Below are 22,703 nucleotides of genomic sequence, written 5' to 3'. Positions count from 1 at the left end.
ATAGAACTCTGATTTGCGGAACTAAATCACTTTCCCCAACCTCTGGTTTCTTGAGAATGTTCTTTGAGGGGTGGAGATACATACTTTCACTGCAGAGAGCGCCTTGACATCCTGTTGACTCCTGTAAATGTATCCTTAACTTTAGGTCCAAATAAGGTGGTCCCATCAAATGGAGCATTAACGGACAACATAATGCCGTCCTCAAACATCACATGGTTGCATAAGGGCATGACGGCGCATAGTGATGCCAGTGCCTACTGCTCTGGCTGTCCCATTATCTGTATTTAATAGCAGATGCATGACCACATTAGAAGATGATCTCAGGGTGGAAAGCTTGGAGACCACTGTCTTCTGAACATCCTCCAGTAATTCCCCTGAGAGGGACTTGGTGATTTCCTTTGTCAAGTCTCTATGGAATCTTGTAAGGTGAGCAAGATAGTTCAGTGACTTAAGGGCAAAAAAATCACTGATGTGCAAGTCTGCATTCCACATTTATCCATTGCCCTAGCCTATTAGTGGGATGAATAGAGGAGCTTTCTTCCCATAGCCCTTTCTTAGTGGCTGCTGCCACTGCCATAGCATCTACAGGTGCTTTCTGTCAGTCAGGTAGACCATGTGCAATCAGCTTTCTTTGGTATAGGCTCCACCACATCGGGATCCTTCCATGCCTGTTCAGCCATCAGGTCTATAAGGGAATCAATGGGTAGTACCACCCAGGATGAAGTTGGCCCAAAACCAGAAGTCTCCAACAATACAGACTCATCCAGAGAAGGGCACTGAGATGTCCATCCCCCTCTCTGTTTCATTAATCCTAGAATGTCTTCAAGTAAACATCTTCAGAGAGGAAGTGTGGGAAACCTTCCTCTAAGTCAGCATGTTTCTTGAAAGACTCTGGTGATGAATCTAGATGTTTCCACTTACATGTCCATTTTCTGGGAACACCTTCTGGTGGTTCTGCAGAAGTGTCAGAATTAGATGGAGAACTAACAAAGCAGATTTCCTCAGAGTTTCTTATTGCCAACTGTCCTTGTACAACTGGATGTAGAGGAGAAGAAACAGACTGCAGGTGAGGTTTGGATGGAACTGAAATTGTAGTAGCCTCCTTGTCTTTGGAAGATGGAAAACTCTTTTGAATGCTTCAAAAGCTGAGGCTGCTATCAGCGCCAATGATTCCCTGTGCTCCAAAAAGGAAAAGGAAATCTTGGCACCAACAAGACTTGGTTCCGATGTGGATCTCGGTCGCAAGCTATCTAGAGTACAGACCAGAATGTCAAAAGACTCAGAGAACCCTGTTGTTGAATTACTGCTCCGAAGCTTTGGCTTGAAGTCTCATCTCAATCCAATGGTATCGGCAATGGAAAAGATTGGGAAATAATCGGGGTTAAAGTTGCCAGGAGCTCTGGTGCTAGCAAAAGAACTATGGTTTCAAATGATTCCGATGAACCCGAAGCCAAAGGTTGGATCAGTGTGGAATCTTGCAGAGGGGATGTTAAGATGGCCAACAGTTACCACCTTCCCAAGGGACAGTGGCGGGTTAACCCCAAGCTGTGTGTGGGAGTCCTCAAAATTTAAATCATCCTGTTGACATCCATCTCTGTAAAGGTTCTAGATGACCGAGAGGATGATACTACCAAAGGGGGTCAAGAGTATCTCTTTTCCTGAAGTACTGGTGAATCAAGACTTGAAGTCACTGGTTCCCTTAAAAATCTTGCCCCTAGAAAAGGAGTCCGGGGCCAAGGGGGTTGTCGGTACCATCCTTCTCGGAATCTTCGGATCAGGATCTAGAGATGCAGTCAGTTCCAGGGATCTCTTTTTCAAAGCTTTCAATGGAGATTTACTCCTTTCCTTTCTCTTTAAGATTTTGTTTTAGATTTATCCTTCTTTTTGCTGGAAGGGGTAGAAGGATAAGGTGAAGGGGCAGCCCCTTGTCTGAGCTGGAAGGAGCCCCTTAAGAAATAATTTATCCCACTGTGTCTGAAGAGACCTGACACTGAAGTCTGCACAAGACTGACAGTCTGTATCTAAGTGAGCGACACCATGACAATAGACACACACAGTGTGTATCCCGAGGGCGTAACTTGTGCCCACACTCCGAGCATTTCTTGAAGCCTGACTCTTCTGACATATTAACAGTGAAAAAAGATAAAATATCAAAAGAAAAATACAGCATACACTAAATTCTAAGCTACCTATATTAACTAGAAAGAGTAGTATTAAAGGCCTAAGACTACAAAAAAATATAAAGCATAAAAGGAATTTTTTTTAACTATTACTAGTGACAGAGGAAGAGAAAATTACTAGTGCGATTTAAAGAAACTTTCACGGTAGGAGAGTATAACCAGAAAAAAACATTGCCTAATTGCTGACAGCTCTCTGTACATCTGAACTGTTTGAGCCGTAAACAAGATCTGAGCATATGTAGTTTAACAGAGTTTTATGGGTAGGGGATGAGTCAGAGCTCTGAAAATTATAAGCTCGAGATCGGCATCGAAGTCGAATCCCAGCGGATCCAACAATCCACATGTCTGAATGGGCAAAACAGACAACACTGGATCAGTATATATTAAAATCCAACTTGCAAATCAGACACTGCAGCCATGCACTGAGGGATATAAATGAGAATACCCTTCTCCTACTTAGACCCAGATTTAAACAGTTATAGGGAATAGAGCATTTGGAAAACTTACATCTGCTATCTGAAACCAACTCCCAAATGAAATCTGACAAGAAGATACTTTACAATGTTCAAAAGCAGGCTAAAAAAGTCCCTTCTTAAGTAATGTGCCTGTACCTGCTACAAAGTTAAGCACCCAAAGAAATAATTTTCAAGCACGTTGCCACAATAGTAATGTTGTGCACAACATTCAACCTGCAGTCACTTTTACCTTCTTTAATAAGCATTTTATTGTTCTTACTGCTTTGATATCAAAAGCTGCATTGTAAACATTGTGCTGTTTTTTTTTTTTTTTTTTTTTTTTATAAGTGTGACATTCTTGAATATTTTTGTACTGGCAACCGTAAAGCATAAAGCATTATTCACTACAAACTATAAATCTGCATTTGAATGAAGATGAAACTGAAATTCTATGCATTCAAAATGTTTGTAAATCTGTAGCTGTCTTGCTGTGTAGGAATTGTAAATATTTGGCTATTCAAAAATACTTGTAAATCTGCATTTTAATGTCTTTGTTTGATGTACTAAACTGCTGTCCTGATGGGCCCTGGTTGTGACTGAAAAGGGTCTGGTGACTAGCTCACCTACCCAGTTATAAAATGTCAATAAATAATCAAATAATTGAATCAGTGTGTTACAATGAAATAAAAATAAGTACTATTACAAACCACCCTTAAACATTTTCTGCCATTTAAAATGTTACTGCAAAATATACTTCATACTACTTGTTTGGACAGGTATGCACAGGTTTCAAATTCTGCTGTCTCCTTATCAAAACATTGTAGTTGGGCATGCAATATTCAGTATATGGCTGACCATCCTGGTTGTCTTGTCCTGAAAATTACAAAAGTGCATCTTCAAGCATTTGCAATATGTTTGAAGTTACAGTCAAATGAAGACAGAATGACCCTTTGAAAATGACAAATGACAGCAACTACAAATCAGTTAGCTGAAAACTGAAGAGCAAGCTTTCACTTCTCTTCGAATTAATAAGCGAAAAATGCATAAATACATGGTTTATGTAATGCGGTAACATAAAAGTTACAAATTATGTTTCCATTTAAATCCCAGATAGAGGTATTTCTTTGCTTTCTGGCTAAGAATTTAATCTAAAGGTATTTTGTAGTTAAGCCTGTAACATTCCCTGAAAATTTCAAGAAAAAAAATGTCCAATCATTCTGACGATACTGGCACTTCTATACAAATAGCAACACATTCCACAAAAATAATGAAATATAGTGAAGACATCAATAAAACAAGAGAAGGAGATGACAAGGTAATATAAAGGGATATCAGTTGAGAACGTGCAAGGAAATGGTCTGAGACACAAACATAGCTCTATATGGGAAACTGACAAGCAGAAAAGGAACAAGTGTGAAATGAAGCAATGCAGGTTTGCAGTATGCTGAAAGCAGTGGATGTAGGAGTATGATGAGCAGAAACACCTGCTGCCCACATAACAGGCAACACCACTAGAACTGTTAAGTACGAGGCGGCAAAGTAAGCAAGTGCTGGATATATCAGGAGGAGAAAGATTATTTGCTAATGATATGGGAGTGATCAGAACATAACAGGGTTTCTGGTGAAGGTGATAGAAATTTGGAGGAAGGTAAAAAGATTGGAAGTGAACAGCTGGCCTGTTAGACGTTGACTATGACTGAAGAAATGTGCCAAAGAAAGAAAGAAAGAAAAAAATGGTTTGAACTGGTGTTTATGAAAGGATATATGAAAAAAAAAGTGGAGGACTGGCTAGAGGGAAGCCAGGTCTATATTACCAAATCGAAAAACCCTTTACGCGAATACCTAAACGTCGACACCTATAACGCAAACCGCAAAAATCCCGAATGCACTTAACAGCGAAAAATAAAATAACGAACTGTCATAGTCGGCCAACCCCACCACCCGCTACATACTACCTACCCAAACAAAATAAATAAACCACATACATACACTAACTAAACCCTACTTCTAACCTAAAGTAAAGCACCAAAACCCCACTTCTAACCCTACACTAAACCCCACATACACAACTAACTACGCACTATCCTTAATCCCTCCCTAACCCTAAGGTCCATAACTACCGCACATGTCCCCTACAGACATGCACCCAAAAAAATAAATAAGAGACATACATACATTTAACAAAACTCTACTTCCAACACTACACTACACCCAACATACACAACTATCAATGCACTATACTTAACCCCTCCTTAAACTACCGCACACTTCCCCTACAGACATACACCCAAAAAAAATGAATAATACACATACATACAGTTAAATATAACCCTACTTCTAACACCACACTAACTCTTACATACATTACCTATCTATTCACTTACCTTAACCTACATCCTAACCCTAAAGTCCTATCTATCACACACTTACCTTACGGAGCTATACTGCAAATGGGCCAACCATTACACTTCGACATTTAAATTTTCGCTGTTTTGGACTTTCGGCATTTCCATCTTTCGCGCAATGCGTGTCGCTCTTTTCGTATTCGCGATTACGGTCTTTTGATCTGGTAATAGGAACCCGGGAAGCCTAACTGTGGAAGTATAAAACATACATTTGGAATGGTTTGTGAAGCAACCAATAACTCAACTGAAAAGTAAGGGAATGTGAAGGGTCACAGCTAAAACGGAAAATGGTGAGGAAGTTAGACAGGAACATAAAGACAGCAGGAAGTGACAAAAAGAGGGACTGAGTCAGATCACTGCAGGAGTACTGCTGAAGAAGTGTATATGGTGGAGGGATAGGGTTTAGGTACAAGGTGGGGTAGGTATTACTAAAAAGTGCTGGAACTAGTAAAATATGAATACTGGTTATTGTAAATGCACTGAGTGTAAAAAAAAATCAAAAAAAACATTTTTAATGTAACAGTGGCACTAATCCCATAACATAACATATTTGTAATGCAATGACAAACCTGAATATGGCTCTATAATGTACAGATAGAGCCATGAGTACAATGTGGCAAACCCCAGATCACCTAGCAGCCTGAATTGCAGAGGAGCCCATCGGTAAGAGAAAGGAATGAAGATGTGATGCATGATGCCTCGAATAGGTAGAATGATGAGTTAAATGTGTCACATACACCCTAGGTGGAGCTCAGGGACCCAGCCAAAACTGCATGCTCATTAGTGGGGTGGGGAACTGCTGAAATAGCTCTGAGAGTGGCAGTCCCAGATCACACCTTTGCATAGCCACCTCTGAAGTACTTACATGACACAAGGAGATATGATTACGCACACAACAAAAAAATCCTCTGGATGATGGCCTCACCACAATCAGCCTTCACCGTTTTGAGAAAAAATGGACAGTGTTGAAGAAACTGCCTAATGGTAAGCAGGTAGTCAAAGCAAGGGAAAACAAAACAAAGAAAAGGCAGAAATGACCAGACTACTTTAACTCAGACAATGTACAGGGACTGAGCTATGTTCTAGGTTCAACACCTTTCTATCAAAACATCTACGATTCATGTTTGCTTGCTCAAGTCCCTGCAGAGAATGAGAATGTTTTCTCTCTCTCATGAAGATGAGTCAAAAATGATGGTAGGAGACTGACAATGGATAAACTTAACGTCACTATGCAATATCTGCTTTATCAACTCAGAGTTGTTATGACAATTTAATTTAACTACTAAGCTGGCCTACTGGTTTTATTGTTTCCACCACTACATCTCACAAAGATTCTGTCCTGGCATTTTAACCTGTATCACAGCAATGCAATGTGACAATGTCTTAGGTAAATTAGTTTTGATCATCACACCTTTCAGCTGTGTGCCTTCAAGACTGGCCTTGTTTTCATAGTCAACTTACTTCTTTAGCATTATCTGTGGCTACCAGGTACATTGAAGGTTGGAAAAGTCTTCTTCAAGATACAAAATGTCAATGTAATGCTTGGGATTTCATGTACAGTCATATGTGCATTAACATTATTTTACAGTAGCAGGCTTTGTCTTTCTACCCACCTCTCTTCCTGACAGTACTGAATGGGAACAAATCCTGCAAGTATTACTCTGGCTATTGGAGCTGTATTTGTTGAAGGAATGGACTATGAAAGTTTTCACTGCTACAGGATACACAACAGATGGATCCAGGTGGTTTCATTGATGTTGAATGCTTTTAGCTCTGGTTGATTTTTACGTGCCAACATATACAGTTTAGCTGTAAGTACTGAAAAAGAAGTCATGCACTCACCATAACATTCCATCTGTGTTGTCCATTTTCATTCTTCTTCAACATATGGTCTCTGATCAGACTCAGCAACTGCAAAAGCTTGTGGCAACCAGAAAACAATTGAGATACTCCCTTACAAATAATGCACTAACCTCAAAGTACCTCAGATCATGTTTGCTAATAACAGCAAAGAAATATTGCAGTTACACACAGAGGAGACTGTATCTGGGTCTATGTACCAAGGAAGTGGCATACTTATAACACTTGCTCTTCCAGAGGTTTTAGGGCAGGGAGTTGGTAGGAGGTGAGTTAAGGAAGAATGGAAATGGACAATACAGATGGAATGTTATGGTGAGTACATAACCTCTTTATCTGATGATGTCCATTTTCATTCTGTCCTCAACTTATGGGACAGAGTCCCCAGGGAAGGATATTGAACCAAAAGATGCCCTACCTCTGGAGACAACATCCAATCTGTAGTGAGTAATAAAGGTATGGGTAGTAGCCCAAGTTGCTGCTACACAAATGTCATTTGTGTAAGCTTTAGACTGGAAGACTGATGAAGTAGCCATGGTTCTAGTTGAATGAGCCCATAATGGTTTTGATAAGGTAATGCCCAGTTAGTTATATATACAAGGAATACAGCCAGCCAGCCATTTGGCCAGAGATATTTTGGTAACAGGTTTTCCTAGTTTTACGCCAGAAAAAGAAACAAATAATTGTTCAGTCTTCCTGATATTTTCCATTCTGTGCAGGTAAAAATGTAAATGTCTGTGGATATCCAATAAATGCAAATTGTATTCACTTTGTTAGCACTTCTGGAGAGAAATACTAGCAAATTAGTAGACCGATTAATATTAGCCTCTGAAACGACTTTAGGGAGAAAGGAAGCGTAAGTTCGTAAGGTGACCCTGTCTTTGTGAAAGACCAAGTAAGGTAGTTTTGAAGGCAAGGTCTGAATCTCTGGAATTATACTGGCAGAAGTAATGGCTACTACAAAAAAATTGTTTTCCAAGAAAGATACTTAAGGTGACATTTGGTTGCAGGTTTAAAGGGAGGCTGAGTAAGTTGCTGCAGTACCACAGTGAGATCCCATGGGGAAGTAGCTATTCTAAAAGGAGGGCTCAGAAGAAGAGGAGTGCCTCGCAAAAAGGTTTTGCAGAGTCTATGGAAGGCAACAGATGCACCAAAATACTCCAGCTATACTCTTGTCGCATATTGTCTACTCCGAGGTGGTCTCTACTTAACATACAAGGCCATGTCAAACCCAGAGCTGTTGGACATGCTACACTTAAAGAAATCCCAATCTCTCAGAGCCACACACTCCAGGGATCTAAACCTTGTCATCACAATAGAAAAAAACATGATGGAGGGATAGGTTCCTGACCCAGAGACTCCCCAGACTTTGGAATAGACTGCCCATACATGTCAAGCAGATCGCCTCTTTGGCCCTCTTCAAAATGAACTTTGATGATTGGATGGGAGAAAGGAAATTCAACCCGGGGATCATGTCAGTCGCCCTACTAGACAGGGGTCCAGGAAAGTAAATAGTGCGGGAAGAAATAACCAGGGAATTGTTATGGCTAGGCTTGTATAGGTCCTAGGGCCGAATGCCTAGTACCAACCTATGAACCTACGGACCTTCGAATTCCATGTGAAAATTTGATATCACTGCCTATTGGACTTTAACTATGGAGTAGCTAGCTCCTTCATTAAAAAGTAAGGCTAAACATTCAAGGATAATATGCAAAGGAGCTGAAAAGGGATCAATTTTGATGGGCCCAGTAAGCAAATATTTTCCATTTACTGGAGTAGAGTTTATGAATAGATGGTTTATGGGAAGATAAAAGTATCTGACAGACTGGGGAAGAAAGCATAGGTTGTCTGGCCATTAATGGAATTGGAGAAGCCAGGCAGTAAGCCTAAGGTTCGGTATGCCTGGACTGATCATGATGCCTGTCGGATGAGACAGGAGACCGAGAGACAGATCCAGAATCCACGATTGGTGGAGTAAGTGAGGCCAAAGGAATGGGAACCAAATCTGTAGAGGCCAAAACATGGCAGCTTTCTGCAGGAATTTGGAAATCAGTGGGATTGGTGGATATGCATAAAGCAGTACGGAAGCCAATCATTAAGTACAGCATCCCTCAGTGATTCCCCTGTGGGGGGGAATCAGGGAAAAGTAGCTGCTACATTTGTTTAGAGGGGAAGCAAAAAGGTCGCATTAAGACTGGCCCCAGTGATGAAAAATCATATCCATCACATTCTTGTTGAGACACCATTCATGAGGTAGAAGAATACACCTGCTCAGCTTGTCTGCTATCATACTGGATTTTCATGGAATGTACACGGCGATGAGAAAGAGGTTGGATGAGATCACAAACTGCCCCACTCTGAGTGCTTCTCGACACAAGGGGTAAGATCTGATCCCTCCTTGTTTGTTGATGTACCAAACTACTGACATGTTGTCTGTCTGAACTGCAATCATCCCTGTGGGGAGAGCTTCTTGAAAGGCCTGCTACAGTGTGGTAATGAGCCAGTCATCTAAATATGGAAACACCTGAAATCCTTGCAGTCTCAAGTGAGCTGCCACTACTGCCATACATCTGGTGAACACCCTGGGCACTGTGGTGAAACCAAAGGGCAGAACTCTAAATCGGTAATGACTGGCTTTCAGTCGGAAGCACAAGTACCTTCTGGATCACCTGTTCATCTTTATGTGATAGCATGCATCCAGAAGGTCTAATGAGCACATCCAATCAACCTTTCCCAGAAATGGGAAAATGCACTGAATGGTAACCATCCAGTCCCATGTTTTCTTTGGCACTAAAGAGAATCTTGAGTATGCTCTGAATTCTATCTGGTCTGGCGGGACCTCTTGGATGACTTTTTTTTCTAGCAGCCTTTGAATTTAAAGTGTTGCTTGTTCCTTCTGAATGGGTGCAACATCGGGGATTTTTTGAGGTTGGAGGTGAAAGGGAAAACTGTACTATATAACTTCTGGAAATGATCTTCTGCACCCAAGTATCTGTTATCTCTAGCCAGGCTCTCTGGTGCAGGGATAAACAACCCCAGTTTGCCTCCAGAGGGGACAATCAGGCCTCCTTTCAGGAGCACTGGAAGGGTCTATCAAATCTCTGGACCCTTGGTTTTGCAGGCCACCTCTGCTACGAGGGTGGCACTGACCACTGAAGCTCCTCCCTCTACCCCTGAGGAAACCTCCTCCAACTGTGTCCTGGAAAGGGCCCTGGGAATGCTTAAACCACATTTTCCCAGTACCTCGTTGACTCCTGGAAACAGATCTTTGAGACATGGAAAATGTATACCCATGGCAGAGAGGATCTTTCTGTCTTTTTCACACCTGGATAACTTATTTTAAACTTTGCGGCTAAAACAAAGATGTACCACCAAAGGGAGCATTGATGAACGAAGATTTGAAGGGGTTTGCAAAATCACATAAGCACATCCAGGCGTGCTTCCTTATGGAAACACTCAAACCTGCTGCTCTTGAGGTTCCTTCGGCCATGTGCAAAATTAGCCTCATGGAACAACTGGAAACTGATTGCAGGACAGACAGCTGAGAAGTCACAGACGCTTGTACCTCATCAGAAACAGATCCTGAAAGGGTGTCAAAGAGTTTCTTAAACAGGTCTCTCTGTAACCTGGTGAAATGTGTCAAATAGTTCAGAGACCTTAAAGCGAAGATCACTGAAGCATAGACACGCTTTCCAAACCTGTCCATCGCCCATGACTCCTTGTTTGGTGGATGGACAGTGGACGTCTCTTCAAGTTCCTTTTTAGTGGCCTCCACCATGACCATGGCATCAACAGGCACCCCTTTTGCCCAGAACTGTTTGCCTTCCGATGCTGTCGTAATTTTATACAATCTCCTGGGGATTGGTTCAGTGGTGTATGGGGTCTTCTATGCAACCAAGAGATTAACTCTATCAGCTCATCAGCGGGCGAAGTCACCCATGAGGTAAGATGGGTCAGTACAGAACACCTCCAAGAATACAGACTCCTTGGACGAAGGGTTGCCAGACTTCCAGCCACCTCTCTGTTTCACAATTTCAAGGATGTCTCCCAAACTGAACATCTTCAGGAGGTGACTGTGGGGACCCTTAACCGTCATCAAAGTCTGTATATTCTGTGATGGACTCCTCTGGGAAGTCTAAGTGGCTTCTTCTTGCATGTTCTCTTCTTAGGGACCTCCTCAGTGAGCTGCTCCGGAGAGGTACCAGAAGAGATTAGAACACCCTGCTGGGAAGCCTGAGGTTTCAGTACCAGCTGTCCCTGTGGAGAGGACAGATGAGACTCCAAGCAAAGAGATGACAAGCCTGCAGACTGAGGATCCAATGGTAATGGAACCATGTTTGTCATGGAAGCAGACAAAGCTCGCTTCATGACCTCATGGGCAGAGCTCCCCCCCCCCCCCCCCAAAGACAGGAATAGGACTCTGGATCCAAAAGGGCAAGCCTTTGGAGTGTAGTCCCTCCCTGCTCCAAGGAGAAATCCTCCAAGGCCAAAGTTGGAGCTGAACTAACCAGTGCCGAGGTCCTGAGGTGTAGAGATGGCTCCGATAACTTCAGAGTAGACTGTAACACCCCAGACCCAACAGGGTAGCCCCAGTTCCAACAGCTCTCAGGATCAGATGGAACCAAAGTTCTCAGAGCAAGCTTCAGATCTAAGGATAAAAAAATTCTTGGATCTGATGCAGATGGATCCGGATGACTCAGATCCGAAGACTCCAAAACCAAGTAGGGAGTCGGAGGAGGACCTTGCAAAGGGGGTGTAGTGGAAGGTTAGATCTTCTGACCCAGAGAGGTAAGAGATGACAGGACACTTGACATGCTCTGCACTGAAAGAATCTCTCTCACTAACCTATCCATATCTTCTCCCATAAAGCTCCTGAAAAAGTGAGTGAACACTATGGAAGGAAACCTAGGCCTCTCGAGAAAAAGGAGATGGGACCATGGAAGGAACAGGGTCCAGTGAGGGAGAGCATCTAGTCCTCAGAAGGGGCTTAAACTCAAAAGTTAAATCCAATGGTTTTTGTGCTGGATACAAAGAAGCCTGATCTGACAGGTCCTTAGGTCTCTCAACTTTGTATCCAAAGGTGAGATCGGATCCGAAAGTCCCATCTTCTTTTGCTTTGGATCAGAGTAAGAAGTTAGATCTGACAATTTAGAAATTTTCTATTTAGGATCAGAGGACTCAGTTGGATCCAAAAGAGGGCATTTCTTAGCCTTCTCTGAAGTTTTCGTTGAGGCTGAAATAGTACTTGGAAAAGGAGCTACAGTCTTTCTTTTGATTTTTCAGAAGAAGCTTCAGATTACACCTCAGAAAAAGAGGAAGGAAGTAACCATTTTAGAATAAGCTTGTTCTTTCACTCCACCACAGTTCTTGGATTGAAGGAGTGACAAATGGAGCAGTCCTCCTGGAGGTGGTGTGGTCCTACACATAAGACACTTGTATCAGAGAATGTAATCTTGTGACCGCACTTGGTGCATTTTTTAAATCCAGCCGGGACTTTGTCTTTGTCAGCCATGTTAACACAAGTTTAACAATTAAGCCTGCAAGTCAAAAAGAAGGGAATTGTAACAGAAGCTTTTTTTTTCATAATGAAGGGAATGGAAAAGGAAACTTACTAACAATGGTTTTAAAATAGAAATTACATCCTAGAGTGTAATGAAAAAAGGGGGGTACTAACTACAGTACTCAAGAAACATGCGAGTACAAAAGGGGAAAACAGATCAAGCTATACAATAAAGTGCAAGGTTGGAAAGGAAGTAAAGGGTAATCAGAATGAGAAAAAAGCTTTAAGAAGAAAAAAAAAATTTAACTTACCTGAAGAGGCACTCGACAATGCAATAACTTCACATCTTTCACTGGAAGTGGCAAACGAGATCTGAGGTACTTGGGCTTGGTGCACTGTGGGTATGAGAGTAGCTCGAGAGTTTTCTGGTTGCCACAAGCTTTTGCAATGGCCGAGCTGGATCAGATCCGAACCCATTAGTTGAGGACAGAATGAAAATTGACATGGGATTGTTAATTTATTCATTCTGCAACAGTATTGTCCACTATGATGCTATGTGATGTTATCTAGTGATACTTAGTGTTAATCTGTCAATGCTTACTGTATATAAAAGTAGTTTTTATTATTCACTCTAGTTACTATCTTCGTCATTTGTCAATTAGTTTTGTAAAGTGCTTATGTTTAAGCATCTGAATGAAGTTGAGTGAATGAAGATTATATTTCCAGACCAATGCATCATGATTTCAATGAAGCAGCTTGCAGTTCTCAAATTTTTTAAGACGTACTTCCAAATCATGTCACACATACTTTGGAATTCTAGGTGATCTGGACTCTGCTACAAACCAACTTAATTTCGTGATTCACAGACCACACAAGCATCAGGAGAGGTTTTACAACTATCTGAAAATTAAGTATATTAATATAAAGTAATATAAAAGACACAATGTTCATGCAATCACCCCTTGTATCCGAAACATGTAATATACTGCTGTGGTCAGGATGTATGTGTTTCAACAGTTACAAATTAGGCACAGCAATCTGAACGGCATTAATGCCAAGCAATACATAAGTAAACTGGATCTCAACATCACAAGTGGCCCACTGAAGGAATGCCACCACCTCACAATGTCAGCAATCACTGAAGATTATACTGCTGTTGCAGAAGCACGGGTGGTCCAGTTTGGCAGGGGTGCCATTTGAAGAACCAGCAACACTGGCAACATTTTCTATACCATCAGTAACATAATGAGAGATACCACCATTATTGTCTAGTGATGGACACACTACTATTTCAACAGGCAGAATCGGTCGACCTGTGAAGAGCGTAATACAGCCTCACATGTCAGGCAACACAGGCCCACCCCAAAAATATGACTGGTGTCCCAGTGATAGAGGACACTACCACCTGAAAATCCTCAGAAGAGCCCAATCATAACCTCCAAGATCATGTGCTACAATGAAACAGAATGCTATCAAATTTCAAGAGTTAGGACAGTTAAACAATTAATAATGTACTCTATAAATATATCTCTATTACCACCTTGGAAAGGTGAAACATAGCTGGCATGCTATAAATAGGTGACAAAAGAAATGCAAAGGCTCACCAATGACTAAACAGGTTCAACATTTTATTATGAAGATATTTACAGTGAAACATTAAAATCAGTTTAAATTGTAGTCATAGATCATCAGTGTGTCTGCACATCTCCCTAGGTTTATACTTACACATATCTGAAATCCATAATTCCTTTGGACTGGACATTCAGTAACATCATTGCATGCTGACAAATCAATCTCTCCATCCAGATCAGCAGCCTGAAACAATAACACAGAAATGGTTGGAGAATGCAAGGCTAACCTGCATGCAAACAGCAACGAGATAAAGCCTGACCCATAAAATTATATATATATACATATATATATATATATATGATCACCTGGAGCATTTCTCCCCGGGCCTCCACTGAAAACAGGCTCTGTGGAACCCAGTTAGACTTTCCCGGTCAACAAATGTTTAATAAAAAATAAAAAAAATAAAACTGTCAGGGCATTTCTCCTTTGTACTTTCTTACAGCTCTCTCCTGCTTCCCTTACCAAACACTTACAATGGCCTCATTTAACATACCTTGCATGTGCAATAAATACAATTAAAAGAGCCACAAAAAGTAAATGCTGAGATATGATACAAATATACTTGAATGCAAATTTTTCATACAATACCAGTTAAATGTAGTTCTCATCTCAACTTATAGAATTTTAGGGAATACTACAAAAATGTGTCTATCCGAATACATATATAAGTATACTATCAGAGTACTGTTTGTGGCTTTAGACAGATGCAGAAAACAGCTGTACTACTTGAGTGCCATCATTGTTAGATACTGCTCTCAGCCCTGACAGTAATGATGGCATGACGGATCAGTACCCATGAAAGGTGGAAAGAAGGAGCCAAAGAGATGTGAGTGAACTGATTTCTTTCAACTACCAGCAAATATGCCATCATCCCTTGCATTCCAAACATGTGACACGTTGCTGGGGTCAGCATGCACAAGATAAACTGCTGTGGAATAAAGTAATCTCAACAGCATCAGGTGCTCAGTAATGGTGAAATACTGTCAAGACCAAAGGCCTTTACAGATACACACAATAAAAAAACATTTTAGAATCGAAAACCTTCCTTGCAGACAACAGGATGCTAACTCTACTTAATCAGTCTCGCTATTCTGCCCAAGATGTATCTATTTCACTATTCCTAGCATATTTTGTGTGTTACTGTTTTGTACCCCCTTGCTAAATTAAATATGTGAGAGCATTACATACAGTCACAGTTAAGCAGAAGCCATTTGAAGGTACCATCAGGTGGAAGGATGATCAATACCCATGAATGTTAAGCAAAATCTGAGAAAAAATGCACTGGCTCAGTACGGTATATATGGTGTCCTGATCCCCAATACATACACACAGTAAGTAGAAGACCCTGTCTCACCTGTACATCATGATGAGCTGCTTCAATAAATGAGATCTAAGAGCAGCAAGACAGAGGAAGCTGGAGCTTCTATAATAGAAAGGAAGCCATCAGAGTCAACACTGAGATGGTAATAAAAATACTCCACTAAAGAGTATGAGCATTTGCAGGGTATGGATTCAAAACCAGACAGCCTATAATTTGGCCAGTCCAACTAATTCAGACTGCTGCACTGGCATTTCGCAAAGTACTCACTCCTGGTACCCTTCCTTCCCCTGGGTTATAAATAAAATTGAAAAGTATGTACCAAAACTAGCCTTTGCGCTGAATCACTGGAAACTTGCATTTAAAAATGAACCACCTACACACCAAAGAACTACTCTTAGTTATCAGTTTGGTTATTTACAATGTCTTTTTCTTGGGTTAGTGCAAGGCCTCACATCACCTAGTCACTATTTAAAAACCTTCCAGTTCTCTTAGATCCCCCTGACTTTTCTGCTATTAGTCCATCAATCTACTCATCTACCTTGTCTCTGCTGAAACTACTTTCTCCTATCTTGGCCAGTCCACATACAATTCTCTTTCATACATCTTACTACTCACTACTCTCTTCACATACTAAATTATCTAAGGAGCTCAAATTATACCTTCAACATCTACCCACATTTTCTACCTGAATTTCTTACTCTGAACTCATTCCCTCCTTTTTTTTGTGATGTAACCCCACCAGAACTGCATTACATGGAACATGCCTGCAAAGAGCAATACTAACTTATGTAATAAGTTTTCAAGTTTCTGCCTTGTACTGCTAATTTGAACCTTAGCTGTATGTTGTTCAAGTGCCCATTGATAAGTGAACTTATTTGTAGCATTGCTCAGCATTTATTGTATTACATGATGTCTAGTTTTCATTTGTGTAATTAGGACATGAAACAGATGTACAACCTGGTTTTACACAGCGCACAGGCACAAGAGATCAAGCTGCCAACATCTGCTAGATAATACAAAAAGGAAGGGATATGAGACAAATATTTACTTTTGCTTTAGTGGTGATGCTAAAGTTTCTGTGTGGACAATAAAAAATGTGGCAAGCTCTTAAAGAAATGGGGATACCAGGTCCCATTACTTGCCTCATGAGGAAGCCATATAAAAAACAAAAAGCAACTTAGAATCTACTATGGAGTAGTCAGTAAGTGGCTAATTCAAGAGTGGTGAACATTGCAACAGAAAGTGTATTGGCACCATTCTTAACTTACTCACTGAGTACATCAAGTGAAATGCTGGGTTAGATGAATCAGATTCTGGAATCAAAATTGCCAAGAGAAATGATATTAAACTCAAAATAAGTAGATGATACCATTCTAATGGCTGAAAGTAAGGAAGAACTGAAGAGGCTGCTGATGAAAGTTAAAAGTAGAAAACGCAAAAGCTGGCTTGCTGCTCAACCTTAAATAAATAAATAAAAATGTTGTCACCTAACTTTATCACTTCTTTTTATATACATGGGGAAAAAGTGGAAACAGTGACACACTACTTTACTGGAATCAAAGATCTCTGCAGATGGTGACTGCAGCCATAACATTAAAGTGGTCTGGTTCTTAGAAGGAAAGCTATGGAAATATGGATGACGATTCAAACAGTAGAAACAACAGATTGTCAAAAAAGATCCATAACAGTCAAAGCTATAGTTTTCCTAATAATAACATGTGGCTATGAGACTTGGACTATAAGTCTGTGGCCCAGGAGACCAATATTTTATTTATCAAATGCAAGAAGATCAAATCACTCAATACTTAAGGAAATAGCCTTAAACTGTTCACTCAGAGATCTAAAAGTGCAACAAAACTCGAACACTTGACCTCTTTGATAATTTCTGCTTGAGTAGAGGAACCAGGCAGGGTAGTCCGCTTCACCTTTGTTGTTTGCATTATATTTAGAATCACTGGGAAAGAAAATAAGGGACTCAGAAATTTAAGGGTATAACTGGTATGGAAGTCAGGAAAGCTGACTATTTGCAGATGATGATATTTTATACATGACAAAACCAGAATGGGCCATTACAGTGTTGTGGAACATTTTAAGACAGTTTCAAATCTTCTCAGGATGTAAAATTAATGAAGCTAAAACAAAGGCAATAGTGGTAAATTATGTAACCACACACAAATTGGTCCAACAATATCCATATTTATTGGGACATGATAAAATGAAGTACTTAGGAGAATGGATTAGAAATGACACTGTGGTAGCAGCTAAGGTTATGTGGAAACAGACTAAACAGAAGATAATACAAAAATTGTGAAACTGGAAGCTTTGTTATATGGATACTAAGATACAAGCCATTAAAATCTTTTTAGTCCCTTTCGTCTTATACACAGGTCAGGCATACATTTATCAACCGGAGAAGTTGTGGACAGCAATTTAAAAAGAGTTGAAAGATTTTATCTGTGAAGGGAAGACTGCAAGGGTCAAGTGGGATAAACTGATTCTACCAACAGAACAAGGCAGATTAGGATTACCTAAATCTGAGGGGGTATTTTACAGTACAAGCAGAAAACTATACTTCAAAGTGGAAAGGAATGATGCTGATATAGGGAGGAAGCTCATCAAATAAGGAAAGATTGGGATTTTGGATGCAGACTCTTAAAGGAGAACAACCAAAATCATATTTTAAGAACCAAATCAGCACAAGAATGGAGAAAAGAGATTTTGCCGAGGGATGACTGTGGTCAGGGATACAAATAATAAGGTAAGAGGGGGCTGGAATTTATTGGCAAAAGGATCCCAGGTATGGGGAGTAAATAACTAGAAAGGGAAAGGAAACAGAATGGGAAGAGGTCAAAAATGTATTTGGACTGCAGCTTAGACATTACCTTCCCAATCAAGGATTGATATCAGACTATAGGCAAAGAAAAAGAAACAGGGGACTCCTAAATAAAAGCCTAGTCTGATAGAGTTTTTAACAGAATCTAGAACAGAAGCTGCTGTTAAATAAATTAGTAAAGCATATAAAATATTGCATGATAATTACAAGAATCAATCCGAGGAGCTTAGAAAGGATTGGGAAGAGAGACTGGACAAGCACTTCACAAAGAGACAATGGGGGGATATGTGTATATCTCCGAAATATGCAACACATTCTAGAAGATTTAGGATCTTTGCCTGAAAGTGTTTATACAGGTAATTTTATACCCCAAGTAGACTCCAAACAATTTTTCCACAGGTGGCTAGAAAATGTTGGAGGTGAGACGGGCAAGAAAAAGGTAGCTGGGAAGATGTTTTTTGGGAGTGAGTGTAATGAGCTGGCGGACATTTGGGATTCCCTGCAGACTGCTTTGTCAGAGATGCTGGGTGAGCAGATTGGACTTACTGGGGAGATGATTTTTTTGAGTTTATGCTATAGAATCAGAATTGACTAGACAGAGTAAAGCCTGGCTGAGCATACCTCTCAACCTCTTAGAGCAAAAAATTTTACAAATAATGGGGGGACAAAGGCCCAAAAATAGGGACACTTTTTAAATACTGCTCTTACAAACTTAGAAAGTTGATAGAACAACAGGTTTTGCATAAGCATGAATTTTTTGAAGGATATTAAGTCTGAAAATTGTGTCTCCTGAACCTGACTGACTTCTTCGAATCAGTCTCCAGAGCCATGGATGACGATAACGCAGTCCACACAGCCTATCTGGACCTTGCCAAGGCCTTCGACACCACCCCCACTCTAAAATCATAGATAAACTTACAAAGCTGGGCAGAAATCCATACGTCACTCGATGGGTTGCCAACTGGCTTAATGACAGAACCCACATTGTAAAAGTAGCCAACTCCAAATCCAGCTACAGACAAGTGGAGTACCTCAGGGTTCAGTCCTGGGACCGCTCTTGTTTGGCATCTACTTCTCTGAAGTACAGGCCAGCACTGAGGGACTCTGGTTAACAAAGTTCACAGATGACTGCAAACTGGGAATCATTACTGAATCCCCAAATTATGTGGATATTCTACAAAAGGGCCTTCCAGAAACAGATGGTTGGTGCCAGAGCCATAGGTTCATGTTCAATGCCAAGAAGTGTATAGTTAAAAAACATGTACCCATGAATTACCACAGAGGTGGCAGTACACTAAACACCAAAAGTGTGATAAGAAACTTAGGAACACAGGTGGACAGTGGTCTCACCTTCGATAAACACATCACACCAAAACAGTCAGGAAATCCTTCTATGTGGCACACCTCATCACTAAGGGTTTTGCATCCAGAAAAAAAGGAGGCCACTGTCCCACTGTACTCATACCTCATTAGATCCATCATAAAGTACAATGCCCCACTTGGTATGTACCCTCACAAGACATTTGCAACAACTAGAAAGGCTGCAGAAACACCTCACTAAAAGAATCACAGGCCTAAAGCAGATGCCCTATGCTGACCGAATAAAAAAACTCCAGCTACACTCTGTCACATATCGTCTACTCAGAGGCAATCTCTGCTAAACATACAAGGCCATGTCAAACCCAGAGCTGTTGGACATGCTACACTTAAAGAAATCCCAATCCATCAAAGCCACACGCTCCAGGTACCTACACCTTGTCATCACAATGAACAAAACATGCTGGAGAGATAGGTTCCTGACCCAGAGACTCCCCATACTCTGGAATAGACTGGCCATACATGTCAAGCAGAGCGCCTCCTTGGCCCTCTTTAAAAGGAACCTTGACGACTGGATGGGAGATAGGAAATTTACCCCAGGGATCACATCAGTCACCCTGCTAGATAAGGGTCGAGGGAAGTAAATATTGTAGGAAGAAATAGCCAGCAAATTGTTATGGCAAGAGTTGTACAGGCCCTAGGGCAGATAGCTTAATACCAACTAATGAACTTATGAAAATCAAATGTCTGCCAGTCCTCAGTGATTTGCCAGAAAAACGACAATTTTATGAAAACATACCAAAAATAGGAGTCAAAAATCTGGACATTCTGTGACAATTTGGACAGTTGAGAGCTATATTGCCAAGTCTAATTATGGTGGCTGACGAAAAAGCAATTACTAGAAAATGGAAATCAAAATCTAGAACAACTTTACTAGAATTAGTGAATACAGTAACAGAGATAAAACAACTGGAACTGGGATCTTTAGGAAAAGGGAAGGAACAAACTACATAGGAAAAAAATGGGAATTGTGGGAACAATATATGCAGAGCAGGAACGAGGTTTAAGAGCCAGGATTTGAAAGAGTCATATAATGCTTAACTGACAATGACTGGATGGTTTATAAGTGATGTACAATCTTTGCAACTACAGTTGTTTCCATTGTGTCTGTGATGTAAACTGTTCGCAACTAAAGTGGTATAATTTTGTATGTTCTTCACTTATATAAATGTAAGATTGCATTTGTCATACGTGAAAATGTAATAATGATGTTTGGAAAAGGAAAAACAAAATACTTGACTACACAAAGGCGAAGACAATGATGCTAGAAAGATCAAAGGAAAAAAAAGAAGGGGATAACAGTGATGGATGAAAAGCATTACTGAAGAAAGGAATATAAATCTGCACAAACTTAAAGCAGCAGCTGCTGACAGACAAGCCTGGTATGATGAAATCTTTTGATGTCATACCAATTTATAGACGTGACTAAAAGACTAAGGAGTAGCAACAATGTAATAACTGAAAAGAGGCACTAGTTGTCCAGTTCACATACCTGCTAATTAAATGAAAAAACTACAAGGCATCTTCAACTTGTTTTTAAATAAAATTTTAGTTCACAAAACGAACATACTATATAGCTCATGCACAATCAAATGCAATACTACACAGGTGATAAGACTGAGATTGTGAACACTGAATTTTCTCTAGCAAGAACTCAAGTAAGTATAGAAAATAACACAAAAAACTTGCATTGCAACAGTGTCCTGTTCTTGGAAAGTATACCTTAGAAGGGCATAGCTAATAAAAATCTCTCCCAAAAATGTCAGATAAAACATTATAAAATTGCAAAAATAGTTTTCTAAACAGAGACCAGGAATACTTAAAGAGACTATAACCATACTGGAAATGACTATTTCAAATGTTACACAATTACATAGAAAGTGCTATAAATTCATGCATTTTATAACGGATTTAAGTGTAAAATTGATAATTTAATAAAGGTGTTAAAAACATAGACACAGGCAAGCATACATTAAAATATCTATATCTCTCTATATATCTATGGGTCTACTTCTCTTGTTAGAAATCACACTTCTTTGAAAAAGAGAAACCAGAGACCCACTTTAGCGAAAGTGCACTTAACCGAAAGTGCACTTTTGCAAAAATCACTTTACCGAAGCAAGGTACAGTAGGGATAAGGAAATATACCTTTTCCCCAGTATAGTGCAATCTCGGAGGTAAGTAGTGGCAGTCTGGTCCAGCAAAGTGAAACACATTTTTGCAGCCCCCCCCCCCCCGGGCTACTTATATATACTAACTCCAAGATCACACTACAGTGGGGAAAAGGTACATTTCCTTAGCACCACTGTACCGTGCTCTGGTAAAGTGATTTTCGTATAAGTGCACTTTTGCTAAAGTAGGTCTCGGGTTTCTCTTGTTCAATGAAGTGTAATTTCGAACAAGAGAAGTAGACCCATATCTATATTTTACATATATGTGTATATATATCTATATATTACATATACATACATATATATATATATATATATATATATATATATATAAAAATGTCTGTGTGTGTATACACACACACACACACATATATATATATATATATATATACATATATATATATGTGTGTGTGTGTTACCTTCAGTTTACCGACAGTCCACTTCCCTGACACGCATTCATCCAACACTTCAAATTATCGACATTCCCGAAGTAGTTACCCACTCGGTTAGCGAACACTTGGCATCTACTTGAACTTTTCCCGTTACCCCAACAGTAGGGCATTCTCGGAGTTGGCATATTTAGTAAGGGGGGTATCGGTGGGTTTTTTTCTTTGGGTAGTTCTTCTGTCGGGATGGCCAAGTGTTTACTTACCATTCGGGAAACATTGAATTTGAGAATGCCCGTGATGTGACGTGTCGATAAACTGGGTTTCGGGGAAGTGGACTGTCGATAAACAGAAGGTAACCCACACACATACACACACACACACACACATATATCTATATCTATATCTATATCTATATCTATATATATATATACATATATATATATATATATATATATATATGAATGGGTCTAGAACACATGCTCGACTAGCATATGTTCGAATCTCAAAAAATCGAACGCACATGTACGAAAGTGCTTAACATCGAAAAGCGCTTCCGTGTATGTGTAGTTTAAAAAAAAAAATT

At 40.1% G+C, this 22,703-nt stretch overlaps 1 protein-coding gene across 9 annotated transcripts in view; it reads right to left on the bottom strand.

Moving 5' to 3' along the window:
- The window catches only part of LOC122816469 (myosin phosphatase Rho interacting protein), a 3,136,467-nt gene that overhangs the window by 720,561 nt on the left and 2,393,203 nt on the right, over positions 1-22,703 (bottom strand). For all 9 annotated transcript variants that reach the window (XM_044089284.1, XM_044089283.1, XM_044089288.1 and 6 more), the window contains one exon: positions 14,123-14,212. In XM_044089284.1, coding sequence (XP_043945219.1) covers positions 14,123-14,212 — 90 coding nt within the window. The remainder of the gene's footprint in view (positions 1-14,122; positions 14,213-22,703) is intronic.

Source organism: Protopterus annectens, chromosome 12.part0 (assembly GCF_019279795.1).
Source record: "Protopterus annectens isolate FY-2018-M chromosome 12.part0, PAN1.0, whole genome shotgun sequence".
Lineage (NCBI taxonomy): Eukaryota > Metazoa > Chordata > Ceratodontiformes > Protopteridae > Protopterus > Protopterus annectens.
The sequence above is the reverse complement of the archived record's forward strand: the minus strand, read 5'-3'. Positions and strand labels throughout refer to the sequence as shown.